The sequence below is a fragment of the Carcharhinus amblyrhynchos genome, chromosome 33 (genome assembly GCF_965287045.1).
Source record: "Carcharhinus amblyrhynchos chromosome 33, sCarAmb.v2.hapA, whole genome shotgun sequence".
Lineage (NCBI taxonomy): Eukaryota > Metazoa > Chordata > Chondrichthyes > Carcharhiniformes > Carcharhinidae > Carcharhinus > Carcharhinus amblyrhynchos.
Window position 1 is genome coordinate 17,229,214 of NC_137356.1, and position 22,248 is coordinate 17,251,461.

General features: G+C 50.2%; 1 protein-coding gene across 1 annotated transcript in view; it reads right to left on the minus strand.

Annotated features, from left to right (window-relative positions):
- Positions 1-22,248, minus strand: part of LOC145360920 (adhesion G protein-coupled receptor L1-like) — a 243,217-nt gene that overhangs the window by 177,813 nt on the left and 43,156 nt on the right. Inside the window, exon 3 of the mRNA XM_080216426.1 lies at positions 2,349-2,458. Coding sequence (XP_080072552.1) covers positions 2,349-2,458 — 110 coding nt within the window. The remainder of the gene's footprint in view (positions 1-2,348; positions 2,459-22,248) is intronic.

Sequence of the window (22,248 nt, forward strand, 5' to 3'; positions counted from 1 at the left end):
AGACTGTGACCCAAGATCTGCTGCTTGTCGATCTTCCTCCCCCCCCGAGTGGAGGGCCTTAAGACGTGAAATCTCGTCACGAGCTTTCTCCTGTAAGTGGGGGGCGGTGGAAAGGGGGAGTGTGGGGTGAAGAGGCTGACTATTTATCGCTAACCGGTGCTTGATACGCAGAGGCCTGCGGCCTTGCCTCCCGTAACGCTGGGAGGGCAGACAGGCCCACATCTATTTCAGTGAGGACCCTGCCAGTGAAGGTCATCGGGACGGTACAGAGTCTCTCTCTCTCTGGAATCGGGTTAGCTGCGTCCTGAAGACGCCAGCAAACAGCGGCGGAAAGCCAACGTTGGCGGAGAGGGGAGGGGGTGGGGTGGGGCGGCGAGGGGGTTGGGGGGAAGGTGGGGGAGGTGTGCCACCTTCGCAAGGAGGGCAGCGTTTTTGAATTCGCAAGGGGGTCTTGCAAGGCGCTGGCCTTGCTTAAGAACCCCTCACTGCCAGTCAAGCCAAACTGGGATGGTGTGAGATTGGGTGGACAGAGGGGGGGGAGTGTTGGCCGAGGGCTGGGGATAGGGGGGGGGGGGCGGGTGGAGGTTGGTGCTTGTGGGATGGGTGGGGGGGTTGGAGGGGGGGGGAGAGGGGCCACGTAAGCCCATCAGTCTCTCGGGCTACACCGCGTGAGGTGGGATTGGGGATGGGGGGGGGGTGGACTGCCGATCTAGCCGACCGTGGGAGGTGGGAGGGTCCGGATCGTCAATCGGTCAGCCCGTACCATGTGGGGTGGGGCAGAGGTGGGTGGGGGCTGCTGATCTATCCGACTGTACCACGTCACATGGGATTGGGGGGGTGGGGGGGGTGGGTGCAGAGAGGGCCGCCAATCTATCGGATGGTACCATGTGAAGTGGGATGGCGGTGGGGGGGGTGGGGGGGGGTGCGGTCGATGGACCGCCAATCTATCGGGCTGTACCACGTGAGATGGATTGTCGGGGGGGGGGGGGATTGAGACCACCAATCTATCGGGCTGTACCACGTGAGATGGATTGAGGGGGGGGGCATCGAGACCGCCAATCTATCGGGCTGTACCACGTGAGATGGATTGGGGGGGGGGGGGGCATCGAGACCGCCAATCTATCGGGCTGTACCATGTGAGATAGGATTGAGGGGGAGCTCTGGACTGCCAATCTATCGGACGGTGCTACGTGAAGTGGGATGGGGGGGGTGGATGGACTGCCAATCTATCTGACTGTACCATGTGAGATGGGATTGAGGGGGAGGTCTAACATAGAACATTACAGTGCAGTACAGGCCCTTCGGCCCTCTGGATTGCCAATCTATCAGACTGTACCATGTGAGATGGATTGAGGGGAGGGGGGGGGGATCGAGACCGCCAATCTATCAGACTGTACCATGTGAGATGGATTGAGGGGGTGGGGGATCGAGACCGCCAATCTATCAGACTGTACCATTCGAGATGGGATTGAGGGGGGGATCGAGACCGCCAATCTGTCAGACTGTACCATGTGAGATGGATTGAGGGGGGGGATCGAGACCGCCAATCTATCAGACTGTACCATGTGAGATGGATTGAGGGGGGGGGGATCGAGACCGCCAATCTATCAGACTGTACCATGTGAGATGGGACTGAGGGGGAGGTCTGGATTGCCAATCTATCAGACTGCACCATTCGATCTGGGATTGGGACCCTCAATATATCAGACCATGCCATGGCCTATGGGATGGGGGGGGGGGTGGAAACGGGGTGTGAAGACCCACTCTGCGCTGTGGGACTGCGACGGAACCTCGGCCTATCGGCTTATACAGATGGCGACGGCCCTACTTTACCAGAGAGTGAACAAACACGAAAGTTGTCTCCCCCCACCCCACCGCCGTCCCGCCCCGCACAAAGCCGGTCTAAAAGGTGCCGACGTCCTCTTCTCACTGCGCTGCGGGGAAGAAAGAAAAGAAGAGGGAGGGAAGGAGCCGGACGAGGCCTCGGAGAGAAGCTGTGGAGCCGGGGGTGGGGGGGGAAATAGAAGGAAACCAGTTAGCAGCAAACGACACGCACACGGCCTTTGGCGACGGGGAGGCCGCGATGGGCCAGATTCGGCGCTTAGCGGGTTTTTTCTGAAAGGGAAGCGAGAGAGACAGAGAGAGAGAGACAGAGAGACAGAGAGAGGGCAGGTGCCGCCTGCTAAAACCGACTGGGCTACGCGGTGATGTGGGGGGGCCCCCCACCAGCACACAACACGGTGAAATAACCCAAGAACAGCCCCACTCCTGGCCAATCCCAATGGCGTTCTCATGTACGACAGGGCTGTGCCCCATGAGGTGAGGTTAGAATGAGAGCTGCTACTTACTGTAGGGGACGCACTCATACTGGATCTCCAGGTACTTGTAGGTCCCAGGACAGGGGTCGGGGAAGACATCTGATCCTGCCACCACCACGCACTGGGTGCGATTGTTACACCTGTCGGACAGACATCGCCGATTAGACATTCAGAACCCGTCGTAAAACACAGCATGGCACCAAAATGCTGTTTGCAAAATCCCAGGACAAACAAAGTGTGGGTTAGATACACAGAGCAAAACATTCCCCCCATCAAACACTCCCAGGACAGGTACAGCACAGGGTTAGATACAGAGTAAAGATCCCTCTACACTGTCCCCCATCAAACGCTCCCAGGACAGGTACAGCACGGGGTTAGATACAGAGTAAAGCTCCCTCTACACTGTCCCCCCATCAAACACTCCCAGGACAGGGACAGCACAGGGTTAGATACAGAGTAAAGCTCCCTCTACACTGTCCCCCCATCAAACACTCCCAGGACAGGTACAGCACGGGGTTAGATACAGAGTAAAGCTCCCTCTACACTGTCCCCCCATCAAACACTCCCAGGACAGGTACAGCACGGGGTTAGATACAGAGTAAAGCTCCCTCTACACTGTCCCCCCATCAAACACTCCCAGGACAGGTACAGCACGGGGTTAGATACAGAGTAAAGCTCCCTCTACACTGTCCCCCCATCAAACACTCCCAGGACAGGTACAGCACGGGGTTAGATACAGAGTAAAGCTCCCTCTACACTGTCCCCCCATCAAACACTCCAAGGACAGGTACAGCACGGGGTTAGATACAGAGTAAAGCTCCCTCTACACTGTCCCCCCATCAAACACTCCAAGGACAGGTACAGCACGGGGTTAGATACAGAGTAAAGCTCCCTCTACACTGTCCCCCCATCAAACACTCCCAGGACAGGTACAACACGGGGTTAGATACAGAGTAAAGCTCCCTCTACACTGTCCCCCCATCAAACACTCCCAGGACAGGTACAGCACGGGGTTAGATACAGAGTAAAGCTCCCTCTACACTGTCCCCCATCAAACACTCCCAGGACAGGTACAGCACGGGGTTAGATACAGAGTAAAGCTCCCTCTACACTGTCCCCCCATCAAACACTCCCAGGACAGGTACAGCACAGGGTTAGATACAGAGTAAAGCTCCCTCTACACTGTCCCCCATCAAACACTCCCAGGACAGGTACAGCACAGGGTTAGCTACAGAGTAAAGCTCCCTCTACACTGGCCCCCCATCAAACACTCCCAGGACAGGTACAACACGGGGTTAGATACAGAGTAAAGCTCCCTCTACACTGTCCCCTCATCAAATACTCCCAGGACAGGTACAGCACGGGGTTAGATACAGAGTAAAGCTCCCTCTACACTGTCCCCCATCAAACACTCCCAGGACAGGTACAGCACGGGGTTAGATACAGAGTTAATTATTTCCATGTTGTTCTAACAATGCATCTTGAGAATCATCGTTGCCCTCCCTTGTAAGACCATAAGACCATAAGACACAGGAGCAGAATGAGGCCACTCGGCCCATCGAGTCTGCTCCACCATTCAATCATGGCTGATATTTTTTTCATCCCCATTCTCCTGCCTTTTCCCCATAACCCCTAATCCCCCTTATTAATCTATCTAACTCTGTCTTAAGGACACTCAGTGATCCAAAGACACTCGATAACCTGTATTCCCATTTGTATAACTACTGGACTCAGAGTAAAAGTGCACATTTGGGCTCAATTTCGGCAGTTTTAAGCTTTGGCTTCGGTTCTCGTCCTCCCGCTTCCTCGAGCTTCCAGAATGTTCCTCACGGATCTGTTTCCCATCAGCTTTACTCGCTTAATGGGCCTTTGTGAGAAGGTTCAAGTCCTAACTGTCATTGCACAGTCACACGGGGACAGTGCCGGGGTTTTGGAGGCTTCACTCTGCATTCTAGGCCGAGTCCTTCCCACTCACCTGGGCAGAACGGAGGCCTCATTTCAGCATTTAAATCCCCGCGGGAAGACTGGTGGAAGCAGAAAGGAGAGCAGCTGTCCGCCCACCTCTGTGTCTTTGAGGTTTGCTGACGAGTTATGGCGGGAGGGGTTGGAGAACTCACTGAGAAAGTTTACACGCTAATCGTCCCATCTCATGGAACCTTCTGTTGTTAGGGTAACAGGTCAGAAAACCCAATGTCTATTATGAAGGCAGACTAGACCCAACAAATTTCCATTAATATGAGGAAAACTTGTTTTAGTCCAAGGTTGATTCCATTGACATGTTGGGTGCTTTATTTTATCAAAACAAGCATTGTCCACAACACAGTTTAAATATATCTTCAACCTAATGAAGCAGTTTAACTCTTATCCATTGGACAACCTTTAAACATGAAAAGAAACAAACTCTTAACTTCTGACTTATTACTGTTCAGTTCCAGTCAAGCAATATTCCTCTTATAGATATAAAACCTCCCTTTAAAGCAAGTCAGCAAATCCAGACGTATTTGCTTTAACTTGGATAACTGCCTGGGAGATAGAGAGAAGGAGAGATAGATAGAGAGAGTTAAAGAAAGATAGAGATAGAGTGATAGCAAGAGAGAGAAAGATAGGGAGGGAGATAGAGAGAGAGATAGAGATAAAGATAGAGATGTAGAGATAGAGATAGAGAGAGACAGAGCGATAGCGAGAGAGAGAAAGATAGAGAGGGAGATAGAGAGAGAGATAGAGAAAAAGATAATGATAGAGATGTAGAGATAGAGATAGAGAGAGATAGAGCAATAGCGAGACAGAGAAAGATAGAGAGGGAGATAGAGATAGCGATAAAGATAGAGATAGAGACGTAGAGATAGAGATAGAGAGAGATAGAGCGATAGTGAGAGAGAGAAAGATAGAGAGGGAGTTAGAGAGAGAGATAGAGATAAAGATAGAGATAGAGATGTAGAGATGTAGAGATAGAGATAGAGAGAGAGGGATAGAGATGTAGAGATAGAGAGAGATAGAGATGTAGAGATAGAGAGAGCGGGATATGGAGATAGGGATAGAGATAGAGAGAGATAGGGAGAAAGTAATTCATCACCACTGAATATAGTGGTGGCCAAAGTGTTGTGTGATTTCAAGAAGAAATTAGATATCGCTCTGGGGGCTAAAGAGATGAAGAGATAAGGGAGGAAAGTGGGGGATCCGAATATTGAATTTGAAGATCAGCCATGATCAATATGAATGGCGGAGCAGGCTCGAGGGGCTAAATGGCCTCCTCCTGCTTCTAGTTTCTATGACTCAAACCCAGAGCTTCTGGCTCACAGGCAGGGACGCTGGGCGGGGTTTTACGGCTTCACTTGTTCCAAAGCCATAAAATCCCACCATAAAGTCAACAAAACCTTGGCATTGGCCAGCCCTCCCGTGGTGGGCAGGGTGGTAAAATTCCAGCCGCTAACCCACTGCGCCACAAGGCATTGCCACCGTACGCCCCTCGATCCAACCTCTTACTCTTGGGAGTTCACTGGGACCCGACTGAATGGTGATGAAGTTCTGGCAGGGCTGGTTACAGTGGAGGCAGGAAGGCTGTGTACTCCTGGCAGGCTGGAGGGATCTGGAACCAGGGGTCACAGGCTCGGGCCACGGGTTCGGGCATTTCGGACCAAGATGAGAAAAAAAAAGTGTTCACTCAGAGGGCGCTGAACCTGTGGAGTTCTCCGCCCCACAGATCTATCGAGGACTAACTAACTGAAAATATTTAAGGAGTGAATGGACAGATTTCTAGACTCTAAAGGGGTCAGGGGGTTAAGGGAGCTGTGCGGGAGTGTGGCATTGAGATAGGGGGTCAGCCAGGATCATATTGAAGGGGAGAGCAGGCTCGAAGGGCCAAATGGCCTTCCCCTGCTGCTATTTTCTGTGTTGTACTGTTCAGAAATTTGCAATCAAGACCTTAAGGAATTCAATGTCATTGGCTATTGATCCAAAAATTCAGCAAAGTTCTGGGGACCCAGTTTCAAATCCTATCATTGCAATGGCGGAATTTGAATTCAATTAAAAAATTAAGAATCTACTGATGACCACGAAACCATTGTCAGAAAAAACCCATCTGGGTCACTAATGTCCCTTCAGGGAGGGAAATCTGCCGTCCCTACCCGGTCTGGCCTACATGTGACTCCAAAGCCACAGCGATGTGGTTGACTCTGAACTGCCCTCCAAGGGTGACGAGGGACGGGCAATAAATGCGGGCCCAGCCAGTGACACCCATGTCCCATTCAAAGAAATCCTTCCCTAAAGGGATATTCGGAAAGCAAGTGGGTTTTAACAACACCTCAGGACATCGTCAAGAGCTGGTGTGGAAGTTAAAATGCTCAGGTTAAGAGTTTCATGCCTTCTCTGGGACAGCGAGTGAGAATGTTATCAGCTGCAGACCCTCAGGGAGGCTGTCTGTGTTCAGGCTAATCTTCACTTGCATAGGCCTCATGACATTCCATTTTTTGACCTTCATCGGGGATTAAGCAAGACCAGATTTTTCCATAACAAATACCAAAGGTGAGATATGGGGATGTGCTACGCAAATGAAGGATGAGCAGAAGTCAATTTTTCACCGGATGAGAAAGGGCGAGAAGGTGGGATTTAATTGGCAAATGTGTATGTCAATAAAAGATGTGAACTTAAGAACATAAGAAATAGGAGCAGGAGTAGGCCATCTAGCCCTTCGAGCCTGCCCCGCCATTCAATAAGATCATGGCTGATCTGAAGTGGATCAGTTCCACTTTCCCGCTTTCTCCCCATAACCTTGAATTCCCTTGCCTATCAGAAACCTATCTACCCGTGACTTAAATATATTCAGCGAGGTAGCTTCCACCACTTCAACGGGCAGAGAATTCCAGAGATTCACCACCCTTTGAGTGAAGAAGTTCCTCCTCAACTCCGATCTAAACTGCCCCCCCCTTATCTTGAGGCTGTTCCCTCTAGTCCTGCTGTCCTTTCTAAGCGGGAAGAATCTCTCTACCTCTACCCTATCCATCCCCTTCATTATCTTATACGTCTCTATAAGATCCCCCCTCATCCTTCTAAACTCCAACGAGTACAGACCCAACCCTACTCCTTCCCCTAATCCTTAATTCCCTTATTGATCAGAAATCTATCGACCTGTGACTTAAACCCATTTAATGAGGCAGCCTCCACTGCTTCAATGGGCAGAGAATTCCAGAGATTCACTACCCTCTGGGAGAAGAAGTTCCCCCTCAACTCTGTTCTAAACTGACTCCCCCTTATTTTGAGGCTGTGTCCTCTAGTTCCTTTCTAAGTGGAAATAATCTCTCTACCTCTACCCTATCTAGCCCCTTCACTATCTTATATGTCTCTATAAGATCTCCCCTCAGCCTTCTAAACTCCAACGAGCACAGGCCCAATCTACTCAATCTCTCCTTATAAGCTAACCCCCTCATCTCCGATATCAGCCTAGTAAACCTCCTCTGCACTCCTTCCAAGGCCAATATATCCTTCCGCAAGTGCGGGGACCAAAACTGTGCACAGTACTCCAGCTGCGGCCTCACCAGTGCCCTGTACAGTTGCAGCAAGACCTCTCTGCTTTTATATTCTATCCCCCTCGCTATAAAGGCCAGCATCCCATTCGCCTTCTTGATCACCTGCTGCTCCTGCAGACTGAGAATTTGCGACTCGTGCACAAGGACGCCCAGGTCCCTCTGCACCGTGGCATGTTGTAATTTTTCACCATTTAAATAATAGTCCATTTTACTATTATTCCTTCCAAAGTGGATAACCTCACGCTTGCCAACGTTATACTCCATCTGCCAGACAAATGGCACCTCGAAGAATACATGAATAGGGTGGGAATGGAAGGATAGGGACTCGAAAAATGAATATATTTTTAGTGTAGGCAGGCATCATGATCGGCCTAGATGTGGAGGGCCGAAGGGCCTGACCCTGTGCTGTACTGTTCTTTGTTCGTTGTTCTTTTGTTCAGTTTTAGTCAACTACAGCAAATCAGGAACAAGCATTCCGTTCCATTAGGGGGGCAGTTTAGAACGGAGTTGAGGAGGAACTTCTTCACTCAAAGGGTGGTGAATCTCTGGAATTCTCTGCCCGTTGAAGTGGTGGAGGCCGCCTCGCTGAATATATTTAAGTCACGGGTAGATAGGTTTCTGATAGACAAGGGGATTAAGGGTTATGGGGAGAAAGCGGGAAAGTGGAACTGATCCGCTTCAGATCAGCCATGATCTTATTGAATGGCGGGGCAGGCTCGAGGGGCTAGATGGCCGACTCCTGCTCCTATTTCTTATGCTCTTACAATATATTGTAATATTTATTACAAATGTAACTTTAAGTTGATTTTTTTTGTACGTCAGAACCACTCCAGCCATTTTGACGGGGGAAGAGATCAAGAACATAGAACGTTACAGCGCAGTACAGGCCCTTCGTCCCTCGACGTTGCGCCGACCAGTGGAACCAATCTAATGACCCTCTAACCTAAACTATTCCAATGTTATCCATATGCCTATCCACTGACCATTTGAACGCCCTTAAAGTTGGCGAGTCCACAACTGCTGCAGGCAGGGCATTCCACACCCTTACTACCCTCTGAGTAAAGAACCTACCTCTGACATCCGTCCTATAATTACCACCCCTCAATTTAAAGCTATGTTCCCTCATGTTAGCCATCACCATCCGAGGAAAAAGGCTCTCACTGTCCACCCTATCTAACCCTCTGATCATCTTGTATGCCTCAATTAGGTCACCTCGTAACCTTCTTCTCTCTAATGAAAATAACCTCAAGTCCCTCGGCCTTTCCTCACAAGACCTTTGGGCATCTCTCTGTGTGCACAAGTCATTAAAAGGCTCATGTTGGAGGCCTGGTGCCGTTTGTGTAAGAGACGACTAAGATTGCCCCAGGTTGCTGGTACCCAGGATCTCTGACACTGGACAGCCAGTGAAGTCCTGAGACAGTGTAAGCAATGTTGTAACGCGTTGTAGACACATCACCCACGTCCGTCATTAAACATATCCACCAACGAAATATCGATCCAGTGGAAGTTACATTGAAATATTGCTTGGCTGCAGTCTCCTCTCTCTCTGTCTCTCTCTCTACGTGAGTGTCTAACATCAGGGAATTTCTGGGGCATTTAATGATCCCGTTCTTAAGCCCAAATCCGCTGGGATTTGCTGTCATGCCAACCGGCTGCCAGCTGTAGCCGGCCGGAGTCCACTCAAGCTCCACATTGCAGTGGGGGCCAGTTGTCGAGAGCCCGTCCATTCTTGCGTTACAAGGCTCTGTAGCGCTCCCGTCCGCAGGCAACCCTGCGATGCTCTTTGTTTCGCCTCCGAGGCGATCGTTCAGTGGAATGTACGGTTCGGAAGGCTTGCTTTGACAGGCACACTCGAACAGCTGAGGGTTTGCCAAAGTGAGTTGTTATAATAGCAGTCGAATAATTAGAGGGAAAGTGCAGTCACTTCAGATTTGCATGTCAAGTGCCCAAGGTGGTGGGAAGATATTTGCATAAGTGGAGAGGCTCTGACACATCTCTCCTTCTCGAGCTCCTTCCCTTATTCTTTCTTTAATTTGAGTTCCAGGTGTCAATGAGACATCTCCCGCTGTTTGCGCTGTTAAATCCACTCTCCTAGAGGCAACTTAATGGGGAACTCACACTCCATGATAACCCCCAAAGTTCTCTTCCTTGTATTTCAATGCCTTCCTGTTCTCCATAACCATCCCCTCCCACCGCTCCAGCTCAAGACCACCACCAAATCTTCCAGTCCTGTGTCTCAGGCCTCTCCTGCCAACCCCCCCTTCCCCTCTTCCCCCCATCATGGGGGGGGGGGGCAGTATGTGGTCTCCGCAGTCTGGGGTCCTCCATCCGAAACCTCTTCACTTCTTCCCTAAAGCACTGTGGCACAGTGGTTAGCGCTGCTGCCTCGCAGCAGCAGGGTCCTGGGTTCGAATCCGGCCTTGGGTGACTGTCTGTGTGGAGCCTGCACATTGTCTATATGGGCTTCCTCTGAATGCTCTGAAGGATAGCAGGACTAGAGGGCACAGCCTCAAAACGAGGGGGGGAGATCGGAGTTGAGGAGGAACTTCTTCACTCAAGAGGTGGTGAATCTTTGGAATTCTCTGCCCGTTGAAGTGGTGGAGGCTGCCTCGCTAAATATATTTAAGTCACGGGTAGATAGGTTTCTGATAGACAGGGGAATTAAGGGTTATGGGGAGAAAGCGGGAAAGTGGAACTGATCCACTTCAGATCAGCCATGATCTTATTGAATGGCGGGGCAGGCTCGAAGGGCTGGATGGCCTACTCCTGCTCCTATTTCTTATGTTCTCTGGTTCTCTCCCACAGTCCAAAGGGTTAGTGTTAGGCTCAGGGTTAGGGTTAGTTGTGCAGTTAGGTGACCTTAGTGTCAAATTAGTGTTAGATTGACCTTTAGTGTCAGGGGGACTAGCAGGGTAAATACGTGGAGTTAATGTGATAGAGTTTGGGTGGATTGTTGTCTTGATGGGCCAAATGGCCTCCTGCACTAGATTCTATGACCATCCTACGGACCCACGTTGACCAGACTTCCGGGTGCCATCACTTTCCAACATTCTAATGCTTTCCTACATTGGATGATGTTGCCTCTCAGTATTTGTAGATTAAAAGTTTATTCATTAGTGTAACAAGTTGGCTTACATTAACACTGCAGTGAAGTTACTGTCAAAATCCCTTAGTGGCCACATTCTGCCACCTGTTCGGGTACACACTGAGGGAGAATTTAGCATGGCCAATGCATCGCCAGACTTATAAGTTCGCAAGTTCATAAAATGTAGAAGGAGATGGGCCTTTTGGCTCCGCCATTCGATCATGGCTAGTATGTTCCTCATCCCCATTTTCCCATAATCCTTCAAGCCAATATTGGCTCTATTCTCTCTCCACAGATGCCGACAGACTAGCTGAGATTTTCTAGTATTCTCTGTTTTTGTTGCGGATTCCAGCGTATTTTTGGCTTTAGCTTTCACCTAACCAGCATGTCTTAGTGTCCAAAGATGTGCAGGTTAGGTGGATTGGCCATGCTAAATTGCCCCTTAGTGTCCAAAGATGTGTAGGTTGGGTGGATTGGCCATGCTAAATTGCCCCTTAGTGTCCAAAGATGTGTAGGTTAGGTGGATTGGCCATGCTAAATTGCCCCTTAGTGTCCAAAGATGTGTAGGTTAGGTGGATTGGCCATGCTAAATTGCCCCTTAGTGTCCAAAGATGTGTAGGTTAGGTGGATTGGCCATGCTAAATTGCCCCTTAGTGTCCAAAGATGTGTAGGTTAGGTGGATTGGCCATGCTAAATTGCCCCTTAGTGTCCAAAGATGTGTAGGTTAGGTGGATTGGCCATGCTAAATTGCCCCTTAGTGTCCAAAGATGTGTAGGTTAGGTGGATTGGCCATGCTAAATTGCCCCTTAGTGTCCAAAGATGTGTAGGTTAGGTGGATTGGCCATGCTAAATTGCCCCTTAGTGTCCAAAGATGTGTAGGTTAGGTGGATTGGCCATGCTAAATTGCCCCTTAGTGTCCAAAGATGTGTAGGTTAGGTGGATTGGCCATGCTAAATTGCCCCTTAGTGTCCAAAGATGTGTAGGTTAGGTGGATTGGCCATGCTAAATTGCCCCTTAGTGTCCAAAGATGTGTAGGTTAGGTGGATTGGCCATGCTAAATTGCCCCTTAGTGTCCAAAGATGTGTAGGTTAGCGGGATTGGCCATGCTAAATGTGCCGGGTTACAGGGATAGGGTGGAGGGGAGAGCCTGGATAAGATGGTCTTTCGGTGTGTGCGTGCAGACCTGTGGGGTGAAATGGCCTCTTACTGCACTGTACGGATTCTGTGGTCCTACCAAGCTCCCACCTGACCCCCATATCTCTTGATTCCCTTCATCCCTGGAAATCTATCAGTCCCTGTTTTGAATCTATTGGGTGACTGAGTCGGCACAGCCCAGAGGTGAGGAATCCTGAAGACTCTCAACCCTTTGAGTGAAGAGATCTCTCCCTCCTCTCAGATCCCCGTCTGAGAATTATGGACCATCATCTCCACATGAAGGAACGGTGAATGCAATTAACGTGCGTCTAATTATTAAATCTACTTCTTAATGTATGACAGCTTCAGACATTTGCAAATTAATTCAAAAGTTTCCAAACTGATTTCTCTCGATGTGCAGATGAATTTGGAGACGCAACTTCTTACAATTAAGGACACGTGTTTGTAAATTAATTTCGGGGGTCTGGGTTTTTGAACGAAAGCGTGTATTAATTTGAAGCCAGATGTGTGTCAGGTTGAGACTCTCTGAGCTTCTGGCATCCTACACCAATTAACACTGCAAACTGACAGCGTTCTCCTGTGTGGGGTCCTGCTTCTTATAGTGACAGTGAAAGCGACAGGTTTGATCCCAACTGTTACTGGATCACATCCTCTCAATTGCATTGTGGCTGTGCACAGCCATCTCTCTCTCCCTCTTCATCTCTTTTTCTCTGTTCCCTCCTCATTTCCTCTCTCTCCATCTCACTATCCCTCTTTCCTTCTATCTCTTTTTCCCTGTTCCCTCCTCATTTGTCCCTCTTCCTCTCTCTTTCATAGAACACTACAGCACAAACAGGCCCTTCGGCCCACAAGTTGCGCCGATCCTATCCCTACCTACCAGGCCTATCTATAACCCTCAATCCCATTAAATCCTATGTACTCATCCAGAAGTCCCTTAAAAGACCCCAGCGAGTTCGCCTCTACCACCACCGCTGATTCCACTCACTCACCACCCTCTGAGTGAAAAACTTACCCCTGACATCTCCTCTGTACCTACTCCCCAGCACCTTAAACCTGTGTCCTCTCGTAGCGACCATTTCAGCCCTGGGAAATAGCCTCTGAGAATCCACCCTATCTATTCCTCTCAACATCTTATAAACCTCTATCAGGTCGCCTCTCAACCTTCGTCTCTCCAGGGAGAAGAGACCGAGCTCCCTCAACCTATCCTCATAAGGCATGCCTCCCAATCCAGGCAACATCCTTGTAAATCTCCTCTGCACCCTCTCAATAACTTCCACATCCTTCCTGTAGTGAGGCGACCAGAACTGCGCACAGTACTCCAAGTGGGGTCTGACAAGGGTCTTATAAAGTTGCAGCATTACCTCCCAACTCCTAAACTCAATCCCTCGATTAATGAAGGCCAGTACACCATACGCCTTCTTGACCACATCCTCCACCTGTGAGGCCGATTTAAGAGTCCTATGGACTCGGACCCCAAGATCCTTCTGATCCTCTACACTGCTAAGACTCCTACCCTTGATATTGTCCTCCTTCATCCCATTGGACCTGCCAAAATGGACCACTACACATTTATCCGCGTTGAAGTCCATCTGCCACTTCTCCGCCCAGTCTTGCATCCTAGCTATGTCTCGCTGCAACTTCTAACATCTGACTTCTTCCCTTCCTACTCCCCCTCTTCCTCTCTCTTCCCTTTGCACTCTTTCTCTCTCTTGCCTTCTCACTTGCCTCTCTTTCTGTCCCTTAGTTTCCTTCTCACTGTCTCTCTCTCTCTCTCGGTTTCCTTCTAATTTCTCAGAGAAACCCAAACCCATTTGGCCCTTCGAGCCTGCTCCGCCATCCATTTCGATTGTCAAATTCAATATTCCGATACCCCCCCCCCCCACCTTCCTTCCACATCCCCTTTAGCCTCAAGATCTATATCTAATTTCTTCTTGAAACCACACAATGTTTTAGCCTCAACTACTTTCTGTGGGAGCGAATTCCACACATTCCCCACCTTCTGGGTGAAGACATTTCTCCTCACCTCAGTCCTAAAAGGTTTCCCCCTTATCCTCAAACTCTGACCCCCTCGATCTGGACTCCCCCACCATCGGGAACATTCTTTCTGAATCTACCCTGTCGAACCTATTAGAATTTCATAAGAATCAGAGAGCCCTACAGTAGAGAAAGAGGCCCTTTGGCCCATCGAGTCTGCACCGAACACAATCCCACCCAGGCCCTACCCCCATATCCCCCCATATTATACCCACTAATCCCTCTAACCTTCACATCCCTGGACACTAAGGGGCAATTTCTTAGCATGGCCAATCAACCTAACCCGCACATCTTTGGACTGTGGGAGGAAACCGGAGTACCCAGAGGAAACCCACACAGACACGAGGAGAATGTGCAAAAGTTTCTATGAGATCCCCTCTCACTCCTCTAAACTCCAATGAATATAATCCTAACCGACTTAGTCTCTCCTCATATGGCAGACCTGCCGTCCCAGGAATCAGCCTGGTAAACCTTTGCTGTTGTCCCTCTGTAGCAAGGACATCCTTCCTCAGATAAGGACAGCAAAACTCTACACAATACTCCCGGTGAGGCCTCACCAACAATTAGTAAACATCTTTCTCTCTTTGTTTCCTTCTCATTTATCCCCCCTTTCTCTCTTGGGGTTCCTTCTCACTGGGCAGGATTCGTCCTTGCCCCAAAACTGGAAAATCCCACTCAAGATCAACGGACCTTTCCATGTTCTGTCCCTCGACCGCGACAATTCCCATGGCGAGCGGAATGGGGAGATCCGCCCCATTGTCCCTCTCACCCCCTCCTCCCCCTCTCTGTTCCTTCAAGTTTACTTGTGAGTCACGAGTAGGCTTACATTAACACTGCAATGAAGTTACTGTGAAAATCCCTTAGCCGCCACACTCCAATCCCTGTTCGGGTGCACCGAGGGAGCTGATAGCATGGTCAATGCACCCTATCCATCGTGTCTTTTGGGGGAAGGAAACCCACGCAGACATGGGGAGAATGTGCAGTCTCCACACAGACGGCGACCCGAGGCTGGAATCGAACCCGGGTCCCTGGCGCCCGTGAGGCAGCGGTGCTAACCACTGCGCCGTTCACGCTCTCCATCTCCCCAGTGCTCCCGTCTCTCTCTCTCTCTCTAACTCTCGCTGTTTTTTGGAGCTCGCTGTCTCTCCGCAATAACAAATTGATCTAATAACATCACCGATTAGCTTCTGGAAAATGAGAAAACATTTGTCTTGCCTCATCGGCTAGCATTACTCAAGATTTTCACACATCATTTCTCATCTCGTCTGCCTAAGCTCAGGTCCCTGTACTCCCAGCTTTGTCTTTTTCACAAGCTGTCTCTGCTCCACTGTTTCATCTCGTCTCTCTCCTTCAGTTTTGTTCCTTGTGTTTTATCCGTCAATCTCTCTCTCCCGTGTCCGATGCCGTGACCATCCAGTGCTCGCTCCGTCTATCACATTCACGAGTGCCAAACCAAAGTCCAACATTTGACCAAGAGGCTAAAATATAAATGGAGGATGCACTTTAGGCCGTGTCTGTGGTGGGAGACTGTTTCATATCAGGGCTGGGAGCTGTTAGCAATGAGCGATTGCAACAATGATCCCGGGAATGACAGGCTTGATGTACGAGGAGGGTTTGAGGTCTCTGTGTCCGTACCTCATCGAATCACAGAATCCCTGCAGTGAAGAAGGAGGTCATTTGGCCCATCGAGTCACAGTCCCATCCAGCCCCTATCCCCAATACCCCAGATATCTACCCGACTAATAAAGAACAAAGAACAACACAGCACAGGGAAACAGGCCCTTCGGCCCAACGAGCCTGCGCCGCCAGTCCCCCCTCCACCCATGACCCTTGTCTATGCTTATGGCACTCCACATTGAGGGGAGACTAATTTAGGGACAATTTGTTACACCAATCAGCCTAATAGCACATCTTTGGGGTGTGGGAGGAAACCGGAGCACCCGGAGAAAACCCACGCAAGCACGGGGAGAATGTGCAAACTCCCACAGACACCGGCCCAAATCCATGTGTCTGCACAGCAATCAGCGATAGTCACTGAGCTGTCGTCTTGCCCAGCATCTGGTCCAGTTTAAGCGTACACTAACGATGTGAAGCACTAGGCCACTCTCGAAACATCCAAGAGCAGCCCTCGTACAACCATCGCGTGTATGCCCCTCGTTGGACAACAATCTTCCTGATGCTAACTTAACATGGCCAATCCACCTAACCTGCACATCTTTGGACACTAAGGGGCAATTTAGCATGGCCAATCCACCTAACCTACAAATCTTTGGACACTAAGGGACAATTTAGCATGGCCAATCCACCTAACCTACAAATCTTTGGACACTAAGGGACAATTTAGCATGGCCAATCCACCTAACCTGCACATCTTTGGACACTAAGGGGCAATTTAGCATGGCCAATCCACCTAACCTACACATCTTTGGACACTAAGGGGCAATTTAGCATGGCCAATCCACCTAACCCGCACATCTTTGGACACTAAGGGGCAATTTAGCATGGCCAATCCACCTAACCCGCACATCTTTGGACACTAAGGGACAATTTAGCATGGCCAATCCACCTAACCTACAAATCTTTGGACACTAAGGGACAATTTAGCATGGCCAATCCACCTAACCTGCACATCTTTGGACACTAAGGGGCAATTTAGCATGGCCAATCCACCTAACCTACACATCTTTGGACACTAAGGGGCAATTTAGCATGGCCAATCCACCTAACCCGCACATCTTTGGACACTAAGGGGCAATTTAGCATGGCCAATCCACCTAACCCGCACATTGTTGGACTGTGGAGAGGAAACTGGAGCATCCTGAGGAAACCCACGCAGACACAGGGAGAATGTGCAGACTCCTCACAGTGACCCAAGGCCAGAATTGAGCCCAGTTCCCTGGCATTGTAAGAGAACAGTGCTGACCACTGTGCCACCCCTTCCCCAAAGGGACACGAGTGAACCAGACTGTTACTGTGACCGAGGCTAATTCCAGATTTTTATTCACTGAATTTAAATCCCACCAGCTGCTGTGGTGGGATTTGAACCCGTGTCTCCAGAGCTTTAGCTGGGGTCTCGGGATTACTAGCGCAGTGACAATACCACAGTGCTCCCACCATCCTCACCTGTGTGCAGCGTAAGTGCTTGGCACACGTATAGTTCTCTTGTACGGTAACTGCCCACATAGAGAACACACGGCCCACACCGAGGGGTCAGCCTGGCACTGGACAGAGCTGTGTGTACAAGCAAGCACGGAGACAACTCCGAGCTTTGCTGCACATAGTTCTTATATTTAACGTGGATAGTTAACCTACTCATTCATCAAGGCCTTTCAAATCCAACACCTTTTCAGACAAATGAAACAAAGAAATGTCGAAAATGGGAGCAGGTGGAGGCCATTTGGTCCATCAAATCTGCTCTGCTATTCAATATGATCATGGTTGACCCTCTATCTCTACTCCCGCAATCTCCCCATATCCCTATATAATACACCTGCAGAATCTATCTATTTCTTTCTTAAATACATTCAGTGACTTCTCTTCCATAACCTTCTGGGGTCGAGACTCCCACAGGTTCACCACCCTCTGGGTGAAGAGGCTCCTTCTCATCTCAGTTCCCTGCCCCATGTCCTGAGAGTGTGACCCCTTATTCTAGACCCTTCCCAGCCAGAGGAAACTACACCCCTGCGTCCCGTCAGAGCAGACCTGTCGAAACTTGATCCATTCCCCCCTCTCGTTCTTCTAGATGTCAGTGAATGCAAGACCAGTCCAACAACAATCCTGCTGCCCCAGGAATGAGCCTAGTGAACCTTCACTGCACTCCCCTCTTAGCTAAGGAGACCAAAGCTGAACATAGTACTCTAGGTGTGGCCTCACCAAGGACAGTTATAGTAAGCCCCCCGCTTGCTCCTGAACTCAAATCTCTTACAGTGAAGACCAACATATCATTTACCTTCTAAAAAGGTAGGTCAGGAAGGCTAATGGGATGCTGGCCTTCATAGCGAGGGGGATTGAATATAAAAGTAGGGAGGTCTTGCTGCAGCTGTATAGGGCACTGGTGAGGCCGCAGCTGGAGTACTGTGTGCAGTTTTGGGCGCCGCACTTACGCAAGGATATTTTGGCCTTGGAGGGAGTGCAGAGGTGGTTTACTAGGCTGATACCGGAGTTGAGGGGGTTGAGCTATGAGGAGAGGCTGAATAAACTAGGCTTGTACTCGTTAGAGTTTAGAAGAATGAGGGGAGATCTCATTGAGACGTATAAGATGATGAATGGGATGGATAGGATAGAGGTGGAGAGGCTCTTCCCGCTCAGAAAGGACAGTAGGACTAGAGGGCACAGCCTCAAGATAAAGGGGGGGCGGTTTAGAACGGAGTTGAGGAGGAACTTCTTCACTCAAAGGGTGGTGAATCTCTGGAATTCTCTGCCCGTTGAAGTGGTGGAGGCTGCCTCGCTAAATATTTTTAAGACGCGGGTTGATGGGTTTTTGATAAGCGAGGGGATTGAGGGTTATGGGGAGAGGGCGGGAATGTGAAACTGAGACACGACAGATCAGCCATGATCTTATTGAATGGCGGGGCAGGCTCGAAGGGCTAGATGGCCTACTCCTGCTCCTATTTCTTATGTTCTTTTGTTCTTATGTAAATGTGCAGATTGAGTGGATTGGTCATGCTAAACTATTCTTTAGTATCCAAAGATATGTAGGGCTGTAAGAAATAGGAGCAGGAGTAGGCCGTCTCGCCCCTCGAGCCTGCCCCTCTGGTAACTGGTAAAAGCTAACTGCTTTGATTAGTAAGTTTGTAGATGACACAAAGGTTGGTGGATTTAAGAATATAAGAAATAGGAGCAGGAGTAGGCCATCTAACCCCTCGAGCCTGCCCCGCCATTCAATAAGATCATGGCTGATCTGAAGTGGATCAGTTCCACTTTCCCGCTTTCTCCCCATAACCCTTAATTCCCTTGTCTATCAGAAACCTATCTACCCGTGACTTAAATATATTCAGCGAGGCAGCCTCCACCACTTCAATGGGCAGAGAATTCCAAAGATTCACCACCCTTTGAGCGAAGAAGTTCCTCCTCAACTCCGATCTAAACTGTACCCCCCCTTATCTTGAGGCTGTGCCCTCGAGTCCTGCTATCCTTTCTAAGCGGGAAGAATCTCCCTACCTCTACCCTATTTGTGGATAGCGATGAGGACCACCAGAGGATCCAGCAGGATATAGATCGGTTGGAGACTTGGGCGGAGAGATGGCAGATGGAGTTTAATCTGGACAAATGTGAGGTAATGCAATTTGGAAGGTCTAACACAGATAGGAAATATACAGTAAATGGCAGAACCCTTAAGAGTATTGATAGGCAGAGGGATCTGGGCGTACAGGTACACAGGTCACTGAAAGTGGCAATGCAGGTGGACAAGGTAGTCAAGAAGGCATACGGCATGCTTGCCTTCATCGGCTGGGGCACTGAGTTTAAAAATTGGCAAGTCATGTTGCAGAACCTTAGTGAGGCTGCATTTGGAATATAGTGTTCAATTCTGGTCACCACACTACCAGAAGGATGTGGAGGCTTTGGAGAAAAGATTTACCAGGATGTTGCCTGGTGTGGAGGACATTAGCTATGAGGAGAGGTTGGAGAAACTTGGTTTGTTCTCACTGGAGTGATGGAGGTTGAGGGGAGACCTGATAGAAATCTACAAGATTATGAGGGGCACGGACAGAGTGGATAGTCAGAAGCTTTTTCCCAGGGTGGAAGAGTCAATTACGCGGGGGGGCACAGGTTTAAGGTGTGAGGGGCAAGGTTTAAAGGAGATGTACGAGGCAAGTTTTTTTACACAGAGGGTGGTGGATGCCTGGAACTCGCTGCCGGGGGAGGTAGTGGAAGCGGATACGGTAGTGAGTTTTAAGGGACATCTTGACAAATATATGAATAGGATGGGAATAGAGGGATATGGTCCCCGGGAGGGCAGGGGGTTTTAGTCGGGCAGCACGGTCGGTGGAGGACGGGCAGAATGGCCTGTTCCTGGGCTGTAATTTTCCTTGTTCTTTGAGGCTGGGCTGGCATTGGCAGCGAGACTGTCCCGTCATACACTGGGAGCCTGCTCTAACCCCAGGGGTGAGGCGTGCTGTTGTGTGTGTGGCTGGCGTTCCCAGCTGTACCCGCTGGGGCTCGGGGAAACGGGCCAGGCGACGACCGGATGAGGTCACGGCAGGCTGGGAATGTCGGGGAAGGGATGACTCAGTGCGAATCGCGGGCTCCCTCAGGAAGGTCCCCTGGGTGTGGGGGGGGGGGGGGGGGGGAGGGAGGTGGAGGGGGCAGGCGGGTGCTTCCGACATGGAAACACCGGAGACAAACTCTCGCCGGAGCCAATTTGCTGTTGACGAGCGTGGAGTGACGGAGCGGGGGAATAGATTTTCCACTTATAGCATCAATGTCAAAACAGGCAGCTCAGGCACAGAGGACAAATGACGTTCCACTGGTCCCAGGCCAGCCTGCGGAGCCTGATGCGCTTGGCAGGCACCTGGGGGACAAGATCACAGTGTGGCTGATATTGTATCTCTTACCGGTCTATCAACCATCTCCATACATCAAAACCCCAGACAGAGCGGCACAGCACCTGGCAAGGTGGGCAAACGTCCCACAACACTGCTGCACTGATCCTAAACTGACACCGTGTTCTCACGTTGCCAGGAACCACAAACACAGGCAGATATTATCATCAACAGGCATGTGGGTCATGAGGGTTTGTCCTGCATTAGTCAAGATATACTGCAGAGGGAGCTTTACTCTGTATCTAACCCCGTGCTATACCTGTCCTGGGAGTGTTTGATGGGGGGACAGTGTAGAGGGAGCTTTACTCTGTATCTAACCCCGTGCTGTACCTGTCCTGGGAGTGTTTGATGGGGGGACAGTGTAGAGGGAGCTTTACTCTGTATCTAACCCCATGCTGTACCTGTCCTGGGAGTGTTTGATGGGGGACAGTGCAGAGGGAGCTTTACTCTGTATCTAACCCCGTGCTGTACCTGTCCTGGGAGTGTTTGATGGGGGGACAGTGTAGAGGGAGCTTTACTCTGTATCTAACCCTGTGACGTACCTGCCCTGGGAGTGTTTGATGGGGGGACAGTGTAGAGGGAGCTTTACTCTGTATCTAACCCCGTGCTGTACCTGTCCTGGAAGTGTTTGATGGGGGACAGTGTAGAGGGAGCTTTACTCTGTATCTAACCCCGTGCTGTACCTGTCCTGGGAGCATTTGATGGGGGACAGTGTAGAGGGAGCTTTACTCTGTATCTAACCCCGTGCTGTCCCTGTCCTGGGAGTGTTTGATGGGGGGACAGTGTAGAGGGAGCTTTACTCTGTATCTAACCCCGTGCTGTACCTGTCCTGGGAGTGTTTGATGGGGGACAGTGTAGAGGGAGCTTTACTCTGTATCTAACCCTGTGCTGTACCTGTCCTGGGAGTGTTTGATGGGGGGACAGTGTAGAGGGAGCTTTACTCTGTATCTAACCTGTGCTGTACCTGTCCTGGGACTGTTTGATGGGGGACAGTGTAGAGGGAGCTTTACTCTGTATCTAACCCCGTGCTGTACCTGTCCTGGGAGTGTTTGATGGGGGACAGTGTCGAGGGAGATTTACTCTGTAGCTAATCCCAGCAGCAGGTGTGAGCAAGTTGTTTGGTATTGTACTGGTACTTTGTGTCTGAGCAGTGAGGCAGATGATGGAAAAGAATTTCATTCCATGTTCATTCACCCTCCTCCAGCGACATAAATAAACACCGGACTCTTGTCCACCTGAGACAGCTCATTCTGCACTCCAGGCATTCATGTCGGAGACATCCCACACTCCACTGAGCGGCTGTTCCGCAGGGAATCACGGTGCAGATTCACCAATCTTCCCAGGCTACCGTGACCTCAGCACCTGGCTGTGTGTTAAAGCTCTGCAGCAGAGAGGGGAGCCCTGCGCTCTCTCTGCACACACAGGGAGGGGAGACCTGCGCTCTCTCTGCACACACAGAGAGGGGAGCCCTGCGCTCTCTCTGCACACACAGAGAGGGGAGCCCTGCGCTCTCTCTGCACACACAGAGAGGGGAGCCCTGCGCTCTCTCTGCACACACAGAGAGGGGAGCCCTGCGCTCTCTCTGCACACAC